Source organism: Lepeophtheirus salmonis, chromosome 7, assembly GCF_016086655.4.
Source record: "Lepeophtheirus salmonis chromosome 7, UVic_Lsal_1.4, whole genome shotgun sequence".
NCBI classification, from domain to species: domain Eukaryota; kingdom Metazoa; phylum Arthropoda; class Copepoda; order Siphonostomatoida; family Caligidae; genus Lepeophtheirus; species Lepeophtheirus salmonis.
Window position 1 is genome coordinate 14,712,014 of NC_052137.2, and position 22,464 is coordinate 14,734,477.

Below are 22,464 nucleotides of genomic sequence, written 5' to 3' on the forward strand. Positions count from 1 at the left end.
AATGTAGGGATTACATCATATTTGGAATTAGCTTATACCCCTAATACAGTATACGTACCTTTGTATGGATCATATTGCATGAAATAACTACCGGTATGCTAAAAAGAAAATAGAAACCAAAAATGAAGGTGGTTACCCTTACAATTTGATGAATGTTTGGCACGATATTACCTCGCTAACATGAAAATATACTGTGTATTTTGTTGTCCGCTAACGTTGTTCCTACTTCTTATCTCCTTATCCAGTTTCTGAACGTTGATTGGGGGAATGGAATAAGCTCTTGTTCAGCTGTGGAGCAATTCTCAAAGAGTATTGAATTATAATTTCATATTTGGAAAGAAATAGCAAACAAGAATAAACAATTTTGTCCCATTCTTTCTTTACTTTACCGATGAGAGGTTGCAGATACAATGGAGGGCACAATGAGTTGAAAGAGGAGATGAAGGAAATTAACAATAATCTCCCACTTCGTATCTTGGCATTGTATAAACAGGATTTACTCCGATACCAATCCTTAATTCTACTAATAGCGCAGCAAGGATTAGACTTATAATAGCCAGCTGTGCTTCTGGGTTGCATTTTTAGTAGCCCAATTATTTATTTATTTTTATATTTTGTGTTAGCAACCGAAATTTTCTTTTCCTAAGCTTCTATCTTTTTATGATATTCCTGAAGAGTAATTAATCTTCCCTTTCTGCAACATACAATTATATTTAAAACCTGATTGAACATTTGTTTGTTTTTTTGCTCATAAAAGAGGGAGTGTATCCTTGAAGATTCTTTGCAGAGTTATAATCGGGCTCAGAGTAGAATTGAGGATATACATCGGAGTCAATCTTTCCTATGCCCTTTCTTATTTTCTTTTCACCCTCGTCACAGCTGAGCTAATGAAACATCATGACAGCTAAGCTGCTCTCTTCTAAAACATTATTTAAATTGACAAGGTTACCATGTTGATTTTCGGTTCCTTTTTTTTAAGAAATACTCCCAAATCTTACTATTAACTCCCCCACCAATCATCTGTGGTTTTTTTTCACCTTTCACGCATTTGCAATTACTTTATTTTTATTGTTCTCTCTTCCAGAGTTATGAACAGCTTTGGAATACCAAAAATATATATTTAGGGAGCAACAACAAAAAGAGGTTCTTCTCTCATTGTCATATTTTTTTATCACTACGTATTGCTAATGAGATTGTTGGTACTTAGGCATTAATAGTAATGAATTATATCAATATAGTCATAAATAGTTTTTTTTATCCCTAAAAAAGTATTCAAAGAATATGTATACTACTAAGAAATACGATAATTAACTAATATATTTTAATTATGGGCATATTTGTTTATGATTGTATTTTGTTTAGTAGAAACTGGAATCAATGTCGACAACTTTTCGTTAATGAAGTATTTGATTGTTTTATTTTTTGGCACCAGAATATTGATATATGTTTTAGAAGGAGCATGAATTGTTCATAGTTGCTTACTATGTACCAGAGATGGGCCAAGTACATTAAAATGTAAATAAAAATCCTCTTGAGTACGTATATTTCAAGATCATTATTGCTGAGATAATATCAACATAAATTATTAATGTACAATTAGTTAAGTAAATATATTAAACTTACAATTAAAGGTAAGTCTAATTAAAAGTATTAATTAATTAGAGCCACATTAATATAATACAATATACTTATACCAGGATCACTGATCATGGAATACTCTTCTTTTCTCTATTTAATATAACACGCGTTCTCCTTCTTTTCTTCAGTTGACAACAGGGACACCTCATTTTAAGAGTATCATATTCCTTCAACAGGGATACCTCATTTAAGAGTTTCATATTTCTTCAAAATGAACTTAAGTCAAGTACAAGTACTTGATTCAAATGTTTACTGAAAGGATTAGGCTTATTCTTTATAGGTATATAAGTCATTTAGTTGTACCTGCAATGTGTTTAAGTGCAAATACTATGAAAAAGTTTGTCTGTTTTTATAGGAATTCTATTACTGGAGGTTATTTTAGGAGTTCCTTGTAAAGAAGTCAATTTATCGTCCTAAATGAAGAAGACAGATCTAATCACCCTCGAAGCCGCTATTCATCTAACATCAAATTTGTAATAATTGTTGATTTCTTAACCGTCGTAACTAGATAGTACGTTCAGAGTTTAAAAAAAACCCTATAGGGACTGTTTGATGTACAAGAATAGCCACTAGGGTGCCCTTTATCTAATCAAAACCTGATGGAATTTCAAATTGTAAACACTAAGAGGAAGTAAATTCAAATTACTCCATTGCATTTTTAATCTATATACTTTTACAATTAGAAATCCTATATTTTTACACAATTATTGAAGTTTTCAATCATCACATCGTTACCTTTATTGTATTTCCTTTTTTTTAAAGACCCAAAATCATCTGGTAGTGAGAAAAGTAAGTCAAGCATACCAACTACTATTTAGAAATACTACTAGACTTTCATATTATTTCTCTGCAATTTTTAAAATGAATTACATATACGTATATAACATAATATTATCCGAAACTGTCTTATTATTGGATACTTAAATTTATTGATAGATTCAATTGAGTAATATACTTTAAATTAATCAGAGAGCAGATGAAAATACATTATCGTCTTTAATCTAATTATAAATACTTTTTTTTATCATAATCTTTTCTGAACAAATAAAATAAATTACTTAAGTGACATTTTGGATCAATTTTTTTTTTTTTTTTGTAGAGATGTACTGACATTGTACATGTTTTCCTATGAAGTTAAATGATGGTTTCCCCTTTAGGACGACAAACGTTATTAAAAATTAATTTGAACAAAAATATGTCAATTTAAATTTAATTTATGTACATATGATTACAATTAGAAATACTAAAACTTTGAGTTACCTTCATCATATAATTAAATATACAGGGGAGTTTTAGTGTTGGGGGTTTCAATCTCTGGAAATCTTTCTAAACCAGGGTTCACCAACCTTTTTAAAGCTGAGGCCTACTTTAAGATTCCCAAAAGGCATGAGTTCTACTAGCTCAAAAAATATATATAAATGAATCAAGAGTATACAATATTTTAGAATAAGTGCAAAGGGCGACTGAGAAGAACCCAACGGTTTGTTCGCCCCTGTTCTAGAGAAATATAATGTTTGTTTGGCACAACTAATTTGGTCCTTCAAACAAGCTCGGTCCGAACCGGTCGCATATAAAAATCGATCTTGATTTACGACGTGACTTCACTTACACAAAAAAGTACAATGTATTTTGTTCTCAGATGTCAATGTGTCTGCTTCTTTTCCCCTAATCAGCGTTCTGTACGTGATTGGTTGAATTTTTGTTAAGCTGTTAACCCTTCTTAACAATGATTGAATAATATTTACATAGTTTGGAAGAATTGGCTAACTACCAACTGATTTTGGTGTTTTTTCTGGGTTTTTTTCGTATGAAAAGTTGCGTGATACAATAAAGGTAACAACGTGGAGGAGTCTGATTTCAAATTAGATCTAGAGCAATTTTATTGATGAATTGTTGATTACGTCATGTGTGTTTTCCAATTCCAAAATTTGACACAATGATGCAATATGATTTTTACAGTGATGCATATCACTGGGATGGGAAGAAACTCAGTTCACAATTGCATTCTAGAGCGGAATATCGGTCCAAAACGGTCAAGAAGAATATATCTCTTTCAACTGAGTCGAAAAAAGATCGGTCTCAGACGGATTCTTAACACTAATATATACCTCATATAAAGGTATTTAAATATTTACAGTAAATAAAGTGTTTGTATTGAGTGTATTATTGTATGTTCGTGTATAAAAATTTAAAATAAGTAAAATTGAAGGAATCAACAAATAAGGTAAATAGTAAATACTCAGTGATGCATAAAGCATGGCTTGCCCGTATTTATAAATAAAAGAAAACGAAAATGAACGTAGTCACCTCGACAATTTGAAGAATGTTTTGGAGGGGAATAACTTAGCTGATATGATGTGTGTATTGGATCAGCTGTAAGGAGCTGTGAGAAGAAGGAAATAAAACAAATATATGAACCCTATATGGGTCATTCCACGTCAAGTGTACACACGAACACGGCCTGACCACCACCGATTTTGATGATTTTTGGTGAGCTGGCTTTTCAATGTAAAATAAAAGAGTGTGTGAAATATTAGGGTTCTGTTACTCACCTGGGCCGTTCTAGGCCCGTTCAAAGTTTGGCCTAATGCGTTGGACAAGTGTTGTTTAGAAGGGCATAATTCCGCTCATAGTGCCTCGATTTTAACACAAATTACGTCAAAAGATGCCAAAGAACACAAACTTTAACTTATATTCAATCATAATCTTATTTTAACCAAAAAAAAAGTTTGGGGCTCTTGTGCAGACTTCAAAATGACAACCCTGCCAAGTAGCAAACCCGATTTGGTTTTAATTTTCGTAGAAGATGTATCAGTATATGTTTTCAAAGATATCCAAAATTCAGAGTGGGATCAGCTCACCAAAAATCATCAAAATCGGATATGATCATGCTGTAAATTGTAAAAAAAAGTGTGGACACTTGACGTGGAATGACCCATATAGCAAGGATATATATTTTGGAATTATTCTGATGTAGATCCTTAATTTTACCTTGAGTCCCACGTGGGTTTATACTTATAACTCCTGAGGACCAAGCCCCTATTGTTACTCTTCCTCTTTCATGAGCACACACTCACTAGTAATTACCTTATACTTATATGTAATTATCGATAATTAAATAATAATGATAGCAGCTTTGGAAAATAAATAAGTCTGTTCAGATTGTCAACCCGAAACAGCCGCTTTTGCTTTCGAGTACGTATCTTGTTGGAGCTACTGAACCCCAACAGTTTTATATGAATATTTATCGAACCCTACTTAATTGGTCAAGTGGAGTTTGTCATCACAAATCATGTGTGTTTTGACCTCCACCGAACCCCTAGGGGTTTTTCGCACCCAAGTTAAGAACCACTACTATAGACTATTGGACTATATATAGTTTATTTTTTCCTTTAAGAATGATGATTATTTATTCAGTCAATGAAGCTAACATCCATTAAAAGGTCTGTTACAACTCCCTTGAAGGGTTTTCTAGAAAGGACGAAATCCATATAGTTTTGAACAAAGTCAAAAAGGGCTCATGAATCAAAGATTTACTTTCATAACATTTGACAGCGAAAATCATCGGAGAATGCACGTATTTTTTTTATATAATTCTACTCCCCGTGTAACTATATATCGAAGAGTTTGAATTTCATCCCACTCAATAAGTTTTGTAAACGCATCCCTTCACTGAAGCTTAGGGTGTCCAGATGAAATCCGAGAAGAACCTCAGTTGTTCCAGCTAGATTCCTTCGATTTGATTTTAAACACCGCTCTTTTGAGTAATGACGTTTAATAAAAACTTCATTCATCTTGTATTGTTTACTATATGAAAATTTAACTGAAATGAACGTAGCTGAAAAAAAAGATCACCCGAAAAAATAATTGCTCAATTGAATGTTGCTAAGATAACAACCGCTAAAATCAACGTTGCTCAAATGAACGGACGCATTATTTTATACACCTCTGCCAATGAAAGGCATGTCTAGGGATGTGAAAATTATCCAAATCCTCGTGAGTATACATTTAAAAAAATATGAATGTTAGTTGTCTGCTAGATATTATTGCTCTTATTAATTATTTCTATCTATTTAGAAAATTCAAACTTATTAGCGAGTAAGGAGGACTATACTTTAGTTTTAATATTTTCAGTAGATATATTGTCTCTCAAAGTTTCCAACATTTACTTCTCTGTTTGATTTACACTCACTAGGATTTTCCATCTTTGGTCATGTCATGACACTCATCATTTTTAACCTAAGTGAACAATGATATATGTTTAAAGGTTATGAAGGACAAGGTGAATCTATAGATAGACAATCTATCTTATGAAAGACCATATATAACTACAAAAACTGATCCCTCTTTTTAGGACATATTTTATACACCTCTATAAATCCTTGGCAAAATAATGTATTCGTGTATCTTATTGGAAAACCAGGGGGGAGACAAAAAACATACCTATATATATATATGGGTATGTCAATAATAACATAATAATACGTCATTTAATTAATCTTGTTTGGAGTAATAAATGTGATTGAAAGACGCATATGACAAGAAGTTAATTCTACATTTTACTAAATAAAAGTTATAATAGAACTCAAACCGGCTGTTTGAAAAGTCCTTGACCACTTTGATTGTACTACAAATAATCAAGCATAACAGATCCGAATGATCTTGTACAAAAACATCCTAATTATAATCTAAATCTGATAATTATTTTTTATGAATTTGATTTCCAACAACTTCAATTACAGCCTTTAGACATCCTCCTCCGATGGGATTCTACAGAGGCTTTGAGGCTTATGATGTTGCTGTTGTAGACTCTACGGGCTGTAGAATCAATATGCCACCATATTGAAAAATCCAAAGGATTCAGATCAGGGGACTGGGAAGGGCCTAAGTCTTTGATCCAATTTTGTTGGTCTAGCACTTCTAAGCAGATCCAGGGGCTGAGGGGCTGTAGCATCTCAACAAATTAGGGACTTTTTTACTTTCTACTAGAAAATTTAATATTTTAAATCTTTTTTTTTTAATTTTAAATTAAATTAAATTTTTCTTATTATTTTTCCAGAAAATTTAATTTTCTGGGAATAGCAAAGGATTTTTGAAATTTATTTCCTAAAAATGTAATATTTGAATTTTTTTTTTTGAATAACTTTAAATTGCAAATTTAATTTTGAATTTTTTTTCCATTTTTTTTTTATTATTTCTGAATAAATGTAAATTTTTGAACTTTTTTGAAAATAGTTAAGTATATTTGAAATTTTATTCCAAAAAATATACTTTTATTAGAATAGCTATGGATTTTTGATTTATTTTTTTTACAAAAAAAATGATTTTTTGTGAAGACATGTGAGCTTTTGAATTTTTGGATATTTTGTACAAAAAATTCCAAAAATAAGCCCCCCCCCCCTTTAAAAAAATAATTATATATATATGCAATTTTGCGGACGCCCTTAGGATCCCTGAGGCTTTCTCTATCCTCCACAAGCTTTCTGACCTAGTACACTGTATGACGGTTAACCTCTTAACATTATCAGAGTTGCTATGGCCTACGCGTACCAATGTGGCAATCTCTAACCTTATTCCATCAATTTATATTAATAATTAAAACATAACAATGTTGCACCAAAATTTTGATTGGAACTTTACAAAACCTCTTAAATTGTCGTTCATGACTTTTCAAATCCCCCAGTATATACTTAATATGTATACATAATTGGAGACATTACTACATCCATTACTTATGTTGATACTAAGAGAAATGTATGTACATCTTGTTATTTTTTCTTCGATACATATATAGAGAGAGGCTCTAGTACAACAATTAAGGTGTTTTTGTTTTTTCGTAAACGCACGACGGTGCCTTTAGCTTAACGTAAAGTTACGTAAGGTTTAAAAAAAATCTATTTTTAGACCTTTGTTATTGTTATTTAGTTATTATCCTATGCAAGCTTCCATTGATAGCACAATATTTAAGAGTTCTTCTCTCTTGTGTGCTACTATGTAGTTATTGTAAAAGTCACTATTTATAGATTGGGATCCCTGTGTTAAATTCATTATCATGGCTCTCATACTTCAAATAAGAAAGGATATATAATACAGGTTGAGGATTTTAAATCCGGAGCATGTTTGAACCTCAACAACTCGGCCACATTGAGTTTATGGAAGTGTGTTCATCAGATTTAGCAGACAAAACTGTAATTAAATAAATACAAAACCTTTGAGATGTCATCCGAGTACAAACGCCGTACGGCCATTATTGTGGGCATCCGTGCTGGGGCACGCCCAAGCACTCAAATAACTTCATAGGCAATTATGGTTAAATTAATGTTAACAGATCGGTTGTCAAGCTAGAATTTTAAAGTAATAGATCGGGTTGTCCAAATCGGGTAATTGAAACCGGATTTATTCAGGAAAAAGGAACATTTTTAAGACCTTTATCTTTTGGGGAAATGAGCACCTAGCTACTCGGATCTGAACGACTTGAACTACACTATGGAGGGTGTCCTGGAGAGATAATCTAATAAACGTGCATTGAGTGATTGACTGTTATATGGGCCACTATTTGTAAGAGCAAAGGATTTGTGAATTACTGAATTAATTTTGGGATATAAATTGTTATATATATTATCTTAAAATTTCTCTAGCGCACCCTGTACACTCCAATCCTAAATACATACATTAACTTTTATATCAAAATTGTACCGTACCATGAATAAATATCATGATATAACATCCCAAAAAAATATTATTTAAAAATCCAAACCATTTATGATTTCTATCTTCTACTTCATTTTGTCATTTCTGACAAAAAAGTTATATTTTTACTTCTTCTTCTTAAATTATGGATTCAAGATTGTTGATATGTATATTTAAATAGTATTAATAGAAGTGACACAGAAGATTATTCCATTGTTGATCTTTAATTCTTTTAAAATCCAACCTAGGCTTACAACTCTGCAACCCCTCTTGAGTGTTACTTTTCCTTTTTTCGCACACTAGATACTATTTCAGAGAAAAAAAAATCAAAAATCAATATGGACACTCTGACCATTAGCAAAATGTCTGAGATGAGAGCAGCTTAGCTGTCATAATTTTTTATTTGATTAGCTGCTTTTAGCTGTGAGAGGAAGGAAATGAGCTCAAATCCCACTCCATATCTAGCAATGATATAGGCAGGAATTAGAACGATGTGAATAGGCTTTGTGTCCAACAGGAACTTACACGTATAACTGCACAACAAATCCTCAGGTTTACGCACTAGTGGTTACTTTATAATTATTGTTCTCTGTGGAAGAATAATGATAAAAGCTGCCTTTGGAATATACAAAATACTCTTCAGATTGCAATTACAAAAAGAGAGCAATCTTCAGTCTTCATATTTTTTTAACCTATAGTTACTAGTATTACACATTTTATTTCGAATTATTTTGCTAATAGAGACTAACACAAACTCCGTGATCCTATTCCTAATTCACTTTTTGGATTTTTAATTTTTTTGGTGCATTTTCGAATCTACAACCCATACATTAAGAAAACTTTTGAGACACGGGGAATCGATCTTGTTCTATGAAGAAAAAAAACACCCACTGATTTGAGGAAAAAAAACTTGCCCTCCATAGCCCAGGAATCTGGTCTGGTCAGAATGAAAAATAGCTCTAGGGACGAAACTCAAAATTCCAAACAACTTATATTTTATGTTTAAAGTCTGTATATGTCTCCGTTTTTGATCTAAATACCTTGGTTATGCGTTTTTATGAGGGGACAAACATCTTCTATAATATTATATTAAGGTTGGTAAGTTTAAACCTTTGTTGTACTCAGAGTAGAATTAAGGATTTATATTGGTTTCATTCCTGTCCATGTATGTCCTTGCGTGATACGGAGTGGGATTTGTGTTTATTTCACACATCTGAAAGTTTCTCACAGCAAATCTAACGAAACGTTATGTCAACTAAGCTGTTGTCCTCCTGAACATCCTGTATACTGTGAGGGTTATTGTAGGTTTCTTTTGTTTTAGCATACCGACAGGGCATATTTTATACAACTCTATTTTCTTTCATTTTACAGTCAAGGCTTATTACGAAATATTTTATGTGTAATTAATGCAACAATTATGATTTTAAATTCTATTTATAACTTTACTTGTACGTATCAGAGGTAATTATACTTGAGTACATACCTTACATGACAAGGGAATCCCCACACGTAGTCCAACTTGTCCGTATACTTGAAGTGATTATGAAGCACAAGCTTGCTTGCTTGCTATAATGATAAGTCATAAAAGGCTGAATATATACAACATTTATTTATACGCATATGTATGTATATTTGAGGTCTTAGTAAGAAAACAAGTTATCACTTCCCCTCCTCATCTTCTCCCATTAATTCAAATTGTAAAATATAAATTATTTTAAAGGTGAGTTTCCACATCTATCGGACGACACTATGTATATGATATTGGAACGGTTCAGAGGATAATTTATTTACAAAAAATATGTATATTCAGGATTAGCTATTTACTAGTCTTGGATCTCTCTTCTAGAAAAACTGTTCTCCGGTCCTTATAAAATTTGTCAGTCCTAAGATCAGTCCTTATTCGTATTTTATGATAACTACAACAGCTGAAATCCTGTAGTTACAAACAATATCATTTAGGCTGTTTAGCATAATCTCTTTTAAGAGACAAGATACTAATATTTTAAAGTAGAAGGTGTATGGCTAGAACTTATTATTATAGATTATAGCTATCGTTCATTATTTTTCAATCCTAGCTATGAGTGAAGAATAACCATAAAGATAGCTAAGACTGAAGGACTGGCCTTTGTTTAGAGTAAAGGTTCTCAACTTTTTACAACTGAAGTCACACTTGAAATTTTTATAACATTTCCGAGGCACACTTTCCGAAATAATTGAGAAAAAAATCTAACATGTTCGCACAACAAATAATAAACGTGGCTCTAAATATGTGATTTTCTACTATCACTTTAATGACCAAAATACATATTCTACTTTCCCTTGGTTAGAAGCTCGGGTGATCATCTTGGATATAATTAGATCAAATCGTGATGAGGTAGGTGAGAGGCTAACATACAGAGTATCAATTAAAGTTACTTTCAGTTTGTTCCTTTCTTTTGATCTTGTGACAGTCACAATGAAAAACCCTTACTCGAATAAATTTGATTGCTCCTTTTGACAGAGAGGAATATTGGCTGGCAGACAGTATCCAGAATGAAGAAAGGTCTACTTGTTTAAGCTGAAACTCCTGTCGGCCCATGGTTCTATGAGTTCATTTTTCAACTCAATGGAGAAGATTCTCAAAAGCCAATTTCTGTTTATGAAAGAGAGAGAGCAAATCAATTTCCTTCTTAATTTTTGCTGAATGGATTAAGCAACGGGAGGAATGCACAAAGAAACCGACATTATTGCCCTTTTTATTAGGCTAAAAAAAGTATTGTTAGCCTATTTAGTCATTTCTTTTGTAAGGAAAAAAAGAGTGTTAGGAGAAGGCAGGAATGGGACAAATGGTACACCAGAATTAAGACCCTTTTTTAATATCAGCTACCTTTTATATGATTGGGGGAGGGGGAATGAATTATTACTATAAAGAGGAGAACCTTTTACATTTAAAATAGCATTAGTGTAGGGAAAATATTGTAAATAAATGTATTTAAATTCATATATATTTATTTTTTTCTGCATTTGAAGAATAATTTACACCAAAGATAGGAAATAATGTAGTGATGAAATCGTGTGTATTATGATCATGTTAAAAATAAACCAAAAATCAACATTGTAACCTTAACAATTCAATGAACGTTTTAGAGGAGGTCAGCTACAATCAGCTGTGACAAGGGAGGAGGGGAAGAAGAATTACTTCGATGTCGATCCACAATTATAATCTGAGTCTAACAAATTATAACTTGGCAGGAAATCTTTAAGGTTACTCTACGTCTTTAATGAGCAGGCAAGAATGTTCAATCAGATTTCGAATATAATTGATTTTTTAGGAAAATAAATTCACTACTCAGGAATTAAATAATAATGACCACTACTGAGGAAAAGAAAATTCATTTTTAGATTATAAATTTAAAAAACATACAAAAAAACGGGCCATCTAAAAAATAACTATGATTTACATCACTACAATAATACATACTTTAGAGCAGGGGTAGGCAACCTTTGAGACATGGAGAGCCAACTTCAACATTTCTAATCAATGATTGTGCCACTATCAACAATATTGGTAAAAACATACACAAACTACCAGAATATGTTAAAATTAGCGTGTGCCAATTAATATGCCTCTGTGTGCCAGCAGTGGCATACATGTCATAGGTTGCAAACCCTTGCTTTAGAGGGAGAAGCTAACACCACGACAGAGCCTTTTTCAGATGATAGAGGTTTCATACAGCTGCCATCGGAAGCAATGACACAAGCATAATTACAGAAAATGGATGTTTTGTTCTATGAATTGGAGGAACATTGTCCACGCAGTAAGGTAAGAATCTATCGTTTCTTGCATTCATGGCCAATCAGAATCGAAAATTAAAAATTATTTTCCGTTTTCTTTTGGTTTATACTCGGCATTCATATATTTTCAAATAACGACAACGAAATAAAAAATTACTACGTATTATAAATGTTCAAAACACTCTTGTACATCTTTACAATATTTAAAACCCCTTTCTTATCGGAGAAAATGCGAACTGTTGACTAATTGTGATACTTGTTCCAATTCAAAAAAGTCTCCCATTCTCCACAATCTTCTACCTTAATGATCAAGAGCTGACGACGACAGTAGACATAGCTGACCATCCTAAGATCTTTTACATTGGATCGTATTGTCTTAGGATGGACTTGGAGCTCCTTAGCAAGGGTTTGCATGGTTTTCGTTGGCTTTGTCTCTATTTTCATTGATAAACCAGTCAGAAACTCATCAGTACGTATTTTGTTGTGCCCACTAATATCAGGCCTTCCTGTTAGAAGCCTTCTCCACCCTCATTAAGCTAATTGACTAGAGCAGGGAATAATTCGGCAAATGTTTCCGGTTGAGAATTGTGCGTCAATAAGATCTGACACGCGCTGTCTCTTGGAATCCATCTTAAATCAAGATACTTAGAGACAAGGCAGGTCAGAGACGCTATTTTCATGAAAATTTTATTGATACACACGCCCAATTCTGTGACGTCATATAGATAAAATATCTAAATCTTATAAACATAAACAATGATCTTTACTTATATAATTTATCGTGGCAAATTTCACTCTTTGATTATAATATTAAATATACGAACATAATAAATAGTAAAGTATACACTGTAATAATGAGTTCCTCAAACTTATCGAAAAATATCCTGGAGACTGAAGATATAATGCATGATTCTAAATCTAATCCATTCACGGAAAGACTTAAATACTCTACAAAATCTTGTGCCATCCTTAATTTTCCAAATCCAATTGATACTTCCTACCATTAATTCCCATCCAATCATCACCTAAGACAGACTTGGATTGATTTGTGCGAATTGAAAAAGTCGTTTTAACCAAAGACATCAAGAATTTGTGGCAAGCTTTTTATTGATGATAATTTTACTTATTCAAGTTTATGAGAGAAATTGACTTCATAAGAATCATTGCAAAGGAGGCTAAAACCTGATGCTGTACCATCAATTAATTTTCTTAAAAAAATCTATTAAAAGTGATCCCTTAGAATTTGTTCAAGACTCTGTGCCATATTCCAATACCAAATCCCCCACTGTGGAAGAATTAATTAACATCAAAGAGATGGAATCTTATCCAAACCTAGAATTCATGGAAGAACCGGAGACAATCATAGAGTTAATTGATGAACTAATGGAGAGAAAAAATATTAAATCTACAATTGAGAAATCTATTTGTTTATGAAGGACTCCTTCTCAAAAAAAAGAATCGTGAAAATTTTGAATACCGGATAGAAATTTGGCTCTTAATCGCATTTGACTTTTAATGCTGGGTAAGCAAGCAGAATTATCTGTTCCCAATGCTCCTGTTAAATGTAGAAGCTCAGTCGAAGAAACTCAAGATATGCCTCCCTTGAATCAATTAGGACCTACATCTAGCTCAAAAGAAGAGGAATTTGAACATCTTAACTAGGAGGATTGCATATCTTTGTCCATGGCTTTAACTTTTGAAAGGGAATCCTAGACTAAATCTTTTCATTCAACTCAACCAGACGAGTCCTTAATAAAGCTTGAAGAAATAGGTGTTGAAGTGTTAGATTCAGACTTGGAACAAAATTTCATGGCAAGTCAGGGTTTTATTTATGATTGTGGATGGGTTGCTCATAAATTTCAAGATAAGTATTCTGAGTTAGGGGGAAAAAAAAGCTAATTTAGAAATGTCTGAAGTATCTCCATGGCTGCAAGTTGTTTCCAAAGGCGGGTTAAGGCAACCTTCCGACCTATTAATAGATTCTTTTAAAAATTGTGAAAAATTATTTCAATTATTTCACGGAGATGGCATAAGAAGGGAAAAAATATAATTAGAAGACTAAATGATATTTTACAATCTTGAAATGCAAAACAAAATACCTACAAGCTTCCAGCCAAAGTCATACCTAAAGGTGGAAGGATAAGAACTTTCATTTGAATAAAAAAAAATGAAAGAAAAATATAACGAAGAAAAATCCAAAAACCTATGTAATAAAACTCTGAGAAATATTAAAAAAATTTATCAATATTTGTAAAAATTATTATTATTCCCGGCCATACATTAATATAATTGTTAATGATATGTTTCCAGATTGTAAGTATATCTAAAAAGTAGAAGTATCAATACAATACTATTATCCCCGTATTTTATTAAGATCGTTGTTGAGTCCAGTGTTATTGTTATTTGCTAAATGGTTTTTAGGAGGGATGGACTGGGGATAAAGAAGTGGCCCAGGAGATATTTACGATTCATGGACAGACCAACCAACTTCATATGTGATATATTAATAAACAGAGAAATTCCACATTCTTCCAGAGTTATTCAAAGAGGATATTGGATATCGTTGAAAACATTTTTAAACTCTTGATGATAGTTATTACTTATTAGCAGCCTTAAGACTTTATATAGTGAACGTGAGATGAACCAAAGCTATATCCAAATTTTACGAGTCTGAGTGCAAATATTCCAAGTTACCGCGCTTCCAGATTTCATAACAAATTTCCATTGGAGTCCAGTCCATTATGAGTTCTTGACAAACTAAAATGCGAATGAACCATTCCTTCTTCATTCAAGGTATCTTCTTATCACGAGAATGAAATATATATGTGAGTGACTATCATGACTTAAGAACAAGGAGTAACATTTTTCATATTTATCACACCCTTGATTGACGACTGTAAGGCTAAATCTATCCGCTAAGTAGTCAATTTACTGAAAAAGGAAGAATATTGGTTTCGGAAGCTTCCTGGTCTTCTTAAGATCACTTTTTGGGTCCTCAAACACGGGTAAATATCACAAATTTAGCAAACTATTACACATATTTGATAATAGGATATTTCTCTTACACCTATTGACTATTGATATTATTAATAATTATAATTTATATAACATATTAATAAATATAATTATTATTAATGAACTTGTAAACAGAAACAGCTGACTATATTATGATTTATTCAGCTAGGGAGCGCTTTTATTTATCGACTTGACGTCATATCTGCCTGGCGAGCTTAAAAAAATGATGACTGACCTACCTTGTCTCTAAGTATCTTGTCTGAAATTAGGTGTAAACAGGGATCAAAACTATCTATTTTTAACACGCTAATACCATAAAAAAGATGTGTAAAAATATAAACTATAAGTATACAAGATGCAAGTGATGCTTTTTGTTTCAACACACTGTAAAATGTACATGTGGCCTATGGGTATTGGGTTTACCTCTCATATTTGGTATTTATGATTGTCACAATAGATCGATAGGTTTACAAATAAACGAACAGGAAATCCAACTCCAATCATTTCACTATGTTTGCAATTTTTATTACTGAGCAATATTTTTTTCTTTAATTTAACTCCTTCATTGGACAAAATGTTGTTTATATGTTGGTGCTTAGATTAAATATCTTGAAAATGATTGTGTTTGAATGTGACACCTAATATACACAATTTTAATATTATTTATACAATTATAATTAAATTATAGATGTATAATTATCCATATTGTTTCAACTGTATATGAAAATAAAAGTTGTTCTTTTGAGTCAACCCTGTAATCATTGTAAATACAATATACTTAATATTGTATTTATAATGAACCATTATTTGAATGACTTGTCTTAGAAAAATACAGTAAGTACTACTTCTATGAAGACATGTTTTAAACTCATAAAAACAATGGATTTTTATGTCACTCACATGTTACAAACGTGATTTAAAAAAAAAAAAAATATGACCTCAAATCATTTTCATCTGATTATAATATTTTTTTTTTTTTGGAAATAACGGATACTTATGTATTTTATTAGAAAATGTTATTATCCATAGTTTTGATTATTGTGTATCCTTTGATTTTTCAGGTTGAACTTCCAAGGCATAGAAGTAATTCCACAACTTCCTCACCAACTAATAATGCAACCATAAATGCATCTCTTGGGGCTGGATCCCCAAGGGACATAGATCAAAAGGAGAGGCATAGATTGAGGTTTATTAAGCAAAAAAGTTTGAATGATCAAAGTGCTGTTGCAAGCCCTGAAGTAAAGAAACACCTCCAGGAATTTGTGCTTCAGAAAAAGCGCAAAGAGGCCTCCATGGTCAATTTAAAATCTGAAATTTTATGTTCTAATGCATCTCAATCTTCGTCCTCAACTCATCATCCCATTCTTAGAAAAACAGCCTCTGAATCTAATTTATTAAAAATGAAAAGTAAAAGAGCTGATATAAGATCTAGTGTTACACCTTATGCAAGGTTTGGTTCACATGGTCCTACACAACCTGTCATACCCGAAGGATCTGTAGTTCATGATTCTGCTCCATCTTCACCTCAAACTACAGAGGATTCTACAATTGGTGGATCTCCTAGTTCTTGTTCTTATTCGATGTCTCCTCATGTTCCTTCTAACGTTGTCACAACATCCACAACACCACCAACCACTTCTCATCACTCACATCATAGTCGATATGAAAATTCACTTCGTTCCACATTAGTCGAAAGGAATAACCTTATTATTGTTGGGAATGAGGACAGCTCTATCAATAGCAAATCACTCCCTAACATCCCTTCTGCCATAGGGCGAGCCGCATTGATTAATAAAGCTGTGGGAAGGAGATCTCCACCCACAAATATGTCCAATAGATTACCCCACCATCCATCAATGATGGTTCGGAGAACTAAATCTTCAGCCATATTACCTCTTAGAAAGCACCTAATAGAAAAGCAAAGATCAGCCGATGAAGAGCAGTATTTTCAACAAAAACTTAATGAAAGGTTTGTGCGGCCCACAATTGTTGAAGAAGATTCTTCTAACATTTTCATGGATATCGATGACGGTAGAAGAATACACTCTTTGGCTACAAGTGTTAGGTCATCAGGTATTTCCCAGCTCCTCCTCGGAGACTTAAATCCTCCTTCTACGGGATTAGGATTTGATTCAATTATGCTGAACCATACCTGTAAATGCGGGAATAATGCAGCGCACATTGAGAATCCAAGCAGAGCATCTCATATATGGAATAGACTAATCGAACAAGGACTTGTAGCTCATTGTAAAAGGATCTCTCGTAAGGCTACTCTGGAAGAAATACAGTCTTCTCATTCCGAAAATCATACCCTCCTATATGGATCAGATATGATCTCCCGAAAATCAACTACTAGTTATGGTCCCAAGTTCTCAATGCTCGAATGTGGAGGGATAGGGGTCGATTCTGACACCTATTGGAATGAAAATTATACTTCTGAAGTTCTTAGAACTGCAGTTGGAACTCTAATTGAAATTAGTGAAATGGTAAGATTTGTTTTTATATATTGTGTACATACTTAAACCAAAAAAATAATATATGTATTTTGTAATACCTAGGTTGTCAATGATGAGTTAAAAAATGGCTTTGCAATCATTCGCCCTCCTGGACATCATGCAGAGTACGAGGAAGCTATGGGCTTTTGTTATTTCAATTCTGTTGCCATAACTGCAAATAGATTACTTCTATCCCCTAATGTTACAAAAGTAATGATCCTTGATTGGGCTATTCATCATGGAAATGGAACTCAGAAAGCCTTCTATGATAACCCTAATGTCTTATATATAAGTTTACATAGACACGATAATGGGAATTTTTATCCAGGAACAGGAAGTCTTACCGAATGTGGCCATGGTCCTGGTCTTGGATTTAATGTAAACATAGCTTGGACCGGAGATCTAATTCCTCCAATGGGAGATTCTGAGTATTTAGCTGCATTCAGGAATATAGTTATGCCTATAGCAAGAGAATTCAATCCAGATGTCGTCCTTGTATCGGCAGGATTTGATGCAGCAATCGGACATAATCATCCGATCGGTGGGTACCATGTGTCCACTGCTTGTTTTGCTTATATGACATTACAACTTCAGCAGATAGCTGGTGGTAAAGTTGTTTTAGCATTAGAAGGCGGTTACGATTTAGAAGTTTTGTCAACAGCATCAGAGCAGTGTGTGAGAGCACTATTAAAATTCCCTATCGAAAAAATCAGTGAAGCAGAATTAGCTCGACGACCCACTGCAATTGCTGTTGAAACTCTGCAAAAGACACTTGCAATTCAAGCTCTGTATTGGAATTCTCTCAAAGGGGGATGCGAAACAGCCTTTTTGTCACATTTAGAGGCATGGGAGAAAGAGAGGGAAGAGGCTGATGCGCTCTCAGCCATGGCTACTTTATCAATGCAGCAGCATCGAAACTCGACTTCTATACTTGCAGAACATAATCATCTCCATCAGAGCTCATCCCATCAACCGTCTTCAACTCCGATAACTATATCCTACTATTAGATATATTGTCAATGAATCGATAAAGCTAACTTCAAATCAGATTATATTTCTCAAAAGGATTGAGAAACTAGTCACTTCTTCTTCAGACTGTCGTATTTATTTAGGAAAATAACACATTTATTAATTAAAAGTTGATGTGCATTTTGATGTTTTACGGTCATTATTATTATTTTTAGGTATATGATAGCTTCATATGATTCATAAAAGAAATTGTACATAAGTCACTACAACAACTACAACCCAATCAATAATAATTAATTATATTTTCCAAAGTTTAGTTTTGATTTGTTAGTAATAGGAAATACATATATAAAATATATCCATAAGGTATGTATATGTATAATGTTTTCCTCCAATCCTGAGTATATATATATATATACAAAATTTCCTTTGTTTATTTGTCAACTACCGAAGTTATTTTAATTTCCTTTCTCCAAATACGTGTAAGAAAAATAATGGCTGATTCATTCATACTTTCTATCATCCTCCCCATTTAGGATGGATGACATGGGCACTACATAAATTATGAATTCAGTTCCCTTTTTGCAAATATACAACCAAAGTACATATATTAGTTAAAAAAATCAAGGAGGAACCTTATATCATTTTTAATTAATTCATAATAATAATAATGATATTTGTTGTATTTTCTTTAACTGCAATATCTTTATGTCCCAATTATTTGCTATATATACAAATTATTTGTTTGCATAAAACAATAACTTGATTTTAATTTAATTTAGTTTTTTTTTATTACATTTTTCATGTAATTTTCATCTATCAAAGGCGGGCCTTTTTGAGGGGGAAAAAAATGTAATTCATTTATAGTGTTTTTTTTTTTTTTTTGTTCAATTAATATATTAATAATTAATTTCTAGTACTAATGGCCCTGGATGGCCCCAACTTTTTTTTTTTTTTCTTAATTCAAAAATATATTTGTCACTTATATCACAAAAAATAAAGAAGATCTATGAAGGAATTTGAAGTTGATTGTATTTGTGTCCACCTCTATATTTGATGTTCATTATTTTAAATGTTTGAAATGAATGCTCTGGTACTTGGACTGATGTGTTCATTCAAAGGAGCGTTGTATAATTAATTAACTACTTTACTTATATTAGCCTGTATTAACAACATAAATACAAACTGTGTTTTAAAAGCTAAAGTAGTTTGTTGTAGTTTTCCAGAGCATATCCAGGGGCGTCCGTAGGCGTAGAGGCTGTAACCCTCCCCCCCCAAATTAAGTAATTTTTTGATTCATACTAGAAAACTTAATATTTGAAATTTAATTTAAGAATTGTTTTCCAAAAACTTTTTGTTTTTTCTCAACAGCTCTAGATTTTTTTGTGAATAAATAAGGATTTTTGAAATTTTTCGCCGAAAAATTTCAGTTTTGAGAATAGCTAGTGATTTTTGAATTTTTTTTTCCAAAACATTTAATATTATAATTTTTTTTTCAACCCCCCAAAAAAAAAAAAATATATATATATATTATCTGGCGGACACCCTAGACATCCCTACAACACTAAATCCATTAATATATATTCATTTACTATGTTTCATGTTTTAAAGTTATTATTCTTTATTTAAAAAATGAGGAATCACATGAACGGAACATAAAAATAAATATATTCGCGCAACCTTTTCATTTCAATCACATTTTGTTTTTGTTTTTTCTTGTTTTTTGGTTTCTTTTTAAAAAGTGATAAATTTTCTTATATTATGTAAATGTCTACAAATATATCTATATTAAAAAACATATATTTATTTAGTGTACCTAAATATACAAAAAGTTATATATTTTCAAACTATTAAATGCACCATGTAAACGGATATAATAATCAATATTCATCTATATTTTTCTCATTCCATAATGAGCTGGATTTTTATATTTGTTATGTATATATATATCTATATATGTGACATGATTACAATTATTTATATTTGTCTAAATTTTACTTCTGATAGTGTATTCAAATTATATGTTTCAAATATATTTTTCTGGCTTATAAATTATATTTAAATGTTAAATTCAGAAATATATTTATCTGTTGTATGATATTTAAAAGTTTACTTCAAGTTTGAGTCACTTTAAGCTTCTAGCTTCTATATCAGAGAGTAAAGTAACAATAGTATTATATTTATACATAATTGTAAAAAATATGACCTGTCGATGTGTTGAAAAAGAAACCGCAACTGCCGTGAGCAAAGAGACATAATGTTAATTTATTTTATCTCTATAACCATGGCTGGAAATAAATAAACGCTGCAAATCTTACTTCGTAAGATACACAGACATAGGTAGAAATTATTCCAATGTCGATCATCAATTCTTCTCCGAGTCTATAGAGAGCAAAATTTGTATAGCATACAAGTATATTTTTTGAATGGACAAACCTTAAATAACTTTTTAAATTTTGATTTTTAATCATGAGTGAGCAAAATGCCAACAGGCAGCGTAACTCAGATCTCCGAGAAGTTGAAGTGGTGAGGATTATGAAGATTGTGAAGTCCTCCAGGAGCAAGGTCTTAAATGTAGCCAAGATTAATAATGATGGAGAAGTATCTCCAGGAAAGCAGGAAGTGGAGGGCACATTTAATAGAGGAATCCGGAGTTCCTGTCCAGATTGGAGAAGAAAATCAAAGAGGATCCAAACAAATCGATGAATAGCCTCTGCAATGACTTCTCCGTGGCTTCTAGGACCATTAGGATACTTAAGGCTGTCATCATACACGAGGACCTAACACCAACTGACAGAGTTCATGAAGGACAAGAGGCTCAAGAGATGGAAGAAATCTCGATCAGTGAAAATATTCTCGGAAAATAAGATTTTCGCAGATGATCAAGTCTACAACCCCCAGAACGGCTGAAAAAAAAAAAGATGTCCAAGGGGTATACTCCACCAAACATTCATCCCAAAAAAGGCTCCTGGTCATCGTGGCCTCTGATTACAAGAACATGTATCTGTTCTTCTTCAAAGGCGGGGAGAAAATCGGCCAGGAGGCCTACAACAAAATGCTTGAGTACACTATCTTACCATGACTGAATGCCAACTACCCAGAGGGTAACTAAGTGTAAACTTAGGAAGGCACCCCCTTGCACACGTCCGACAAATTCTCTGCCGAAAACATGGATGGATTCTTGCCCAAAGAAATATGTCCACCTTCCTCGCCAGATTTGAACCCGCTGGACGTTTTTGTGTGGGGCATTTCGGAGAAGGAAGCCAACAAAACTCCACACACAAATGTGGGCTCACTGGAGGTTTGCTACTTGACGTACATATTATGACATCATACCAAGATGTTTTACCATCCTTGAAATTTTTGTTCTCAATTTGTAGATTTCTTGGTATATTAACATCAGGAAAATCAAACTCATCCAACACCGTCTGTTTATGGGATACATCATATATAAAAGCCCGCAAGTGCTTGGTTACATCCCCTTCGTCAGCCAAGAACTTCTTGAAATGTATATTTCAATAATTTAAATATATTGTTTAGATAAAATGTCCCGAATGGTCCTTCAGTGAAACGTAAATTCGCAATTTATCCTTCAATAAAATGTCAGTTCCGCAAATTTTCATTCGGCCAAATGTCATACAGCAAATAGTGCTTTGGCAAAAAAATTTTCGACTAAAAGTCTACTCATACATAAAACATACTATGTAGGTACTTTGCACTTTAACTTAGAACTTGATCCAAGTATTTCCGATCTGGAGGCATAGACGCTCCAGAAGGGTTGTCAGTGACGTCACGTGACGTCCCTGGCGCCGGTCTTAAAATGCCGTTGGTTCTGATTTACAAAAGAGAAACATTTTTGTTTTTGATTTTATCAACAATAAAA

The 22,464-nt window shown here is 32.5% G+C and overlaps 1 protein-coding gene across 4 annotated transcripts in view; it reads left to right on the plus strand.

The window, feature by feature from the left end:
* The window catches only part of HDAC4 (histone deacetylase 4), a 36,213-nt gene extending 16,614 nt beyond the window's left edge, over positions 1–19,599 (plus strand). For 3 of the 4 annotated variants that reach the window (XM_040716279.2, XM_040716280.2, XM_071890041.1), the window contains 2 exons: positions 16,179–17,603; positions 17,676–19,599. In XM_040716279.2, the coding sequence (XP_040572213.1) occupies positions 16,179–17,603; positions 17,676–18,620 (2,370 nt within the window). In that variant the 3' untranslated portion in view covers positions 18,621–19,599. Of the gene's footprint in view, positions 1–6,082; positions 15,108–16,178; positions 17,604–17,675 lie in introns of those variants that run through there. The other variant, XM_040716281.2, reaches the window with a different exon arrangement.
* Positions 19,600–22,464: the final 2,865 nt, after the last annotated feature.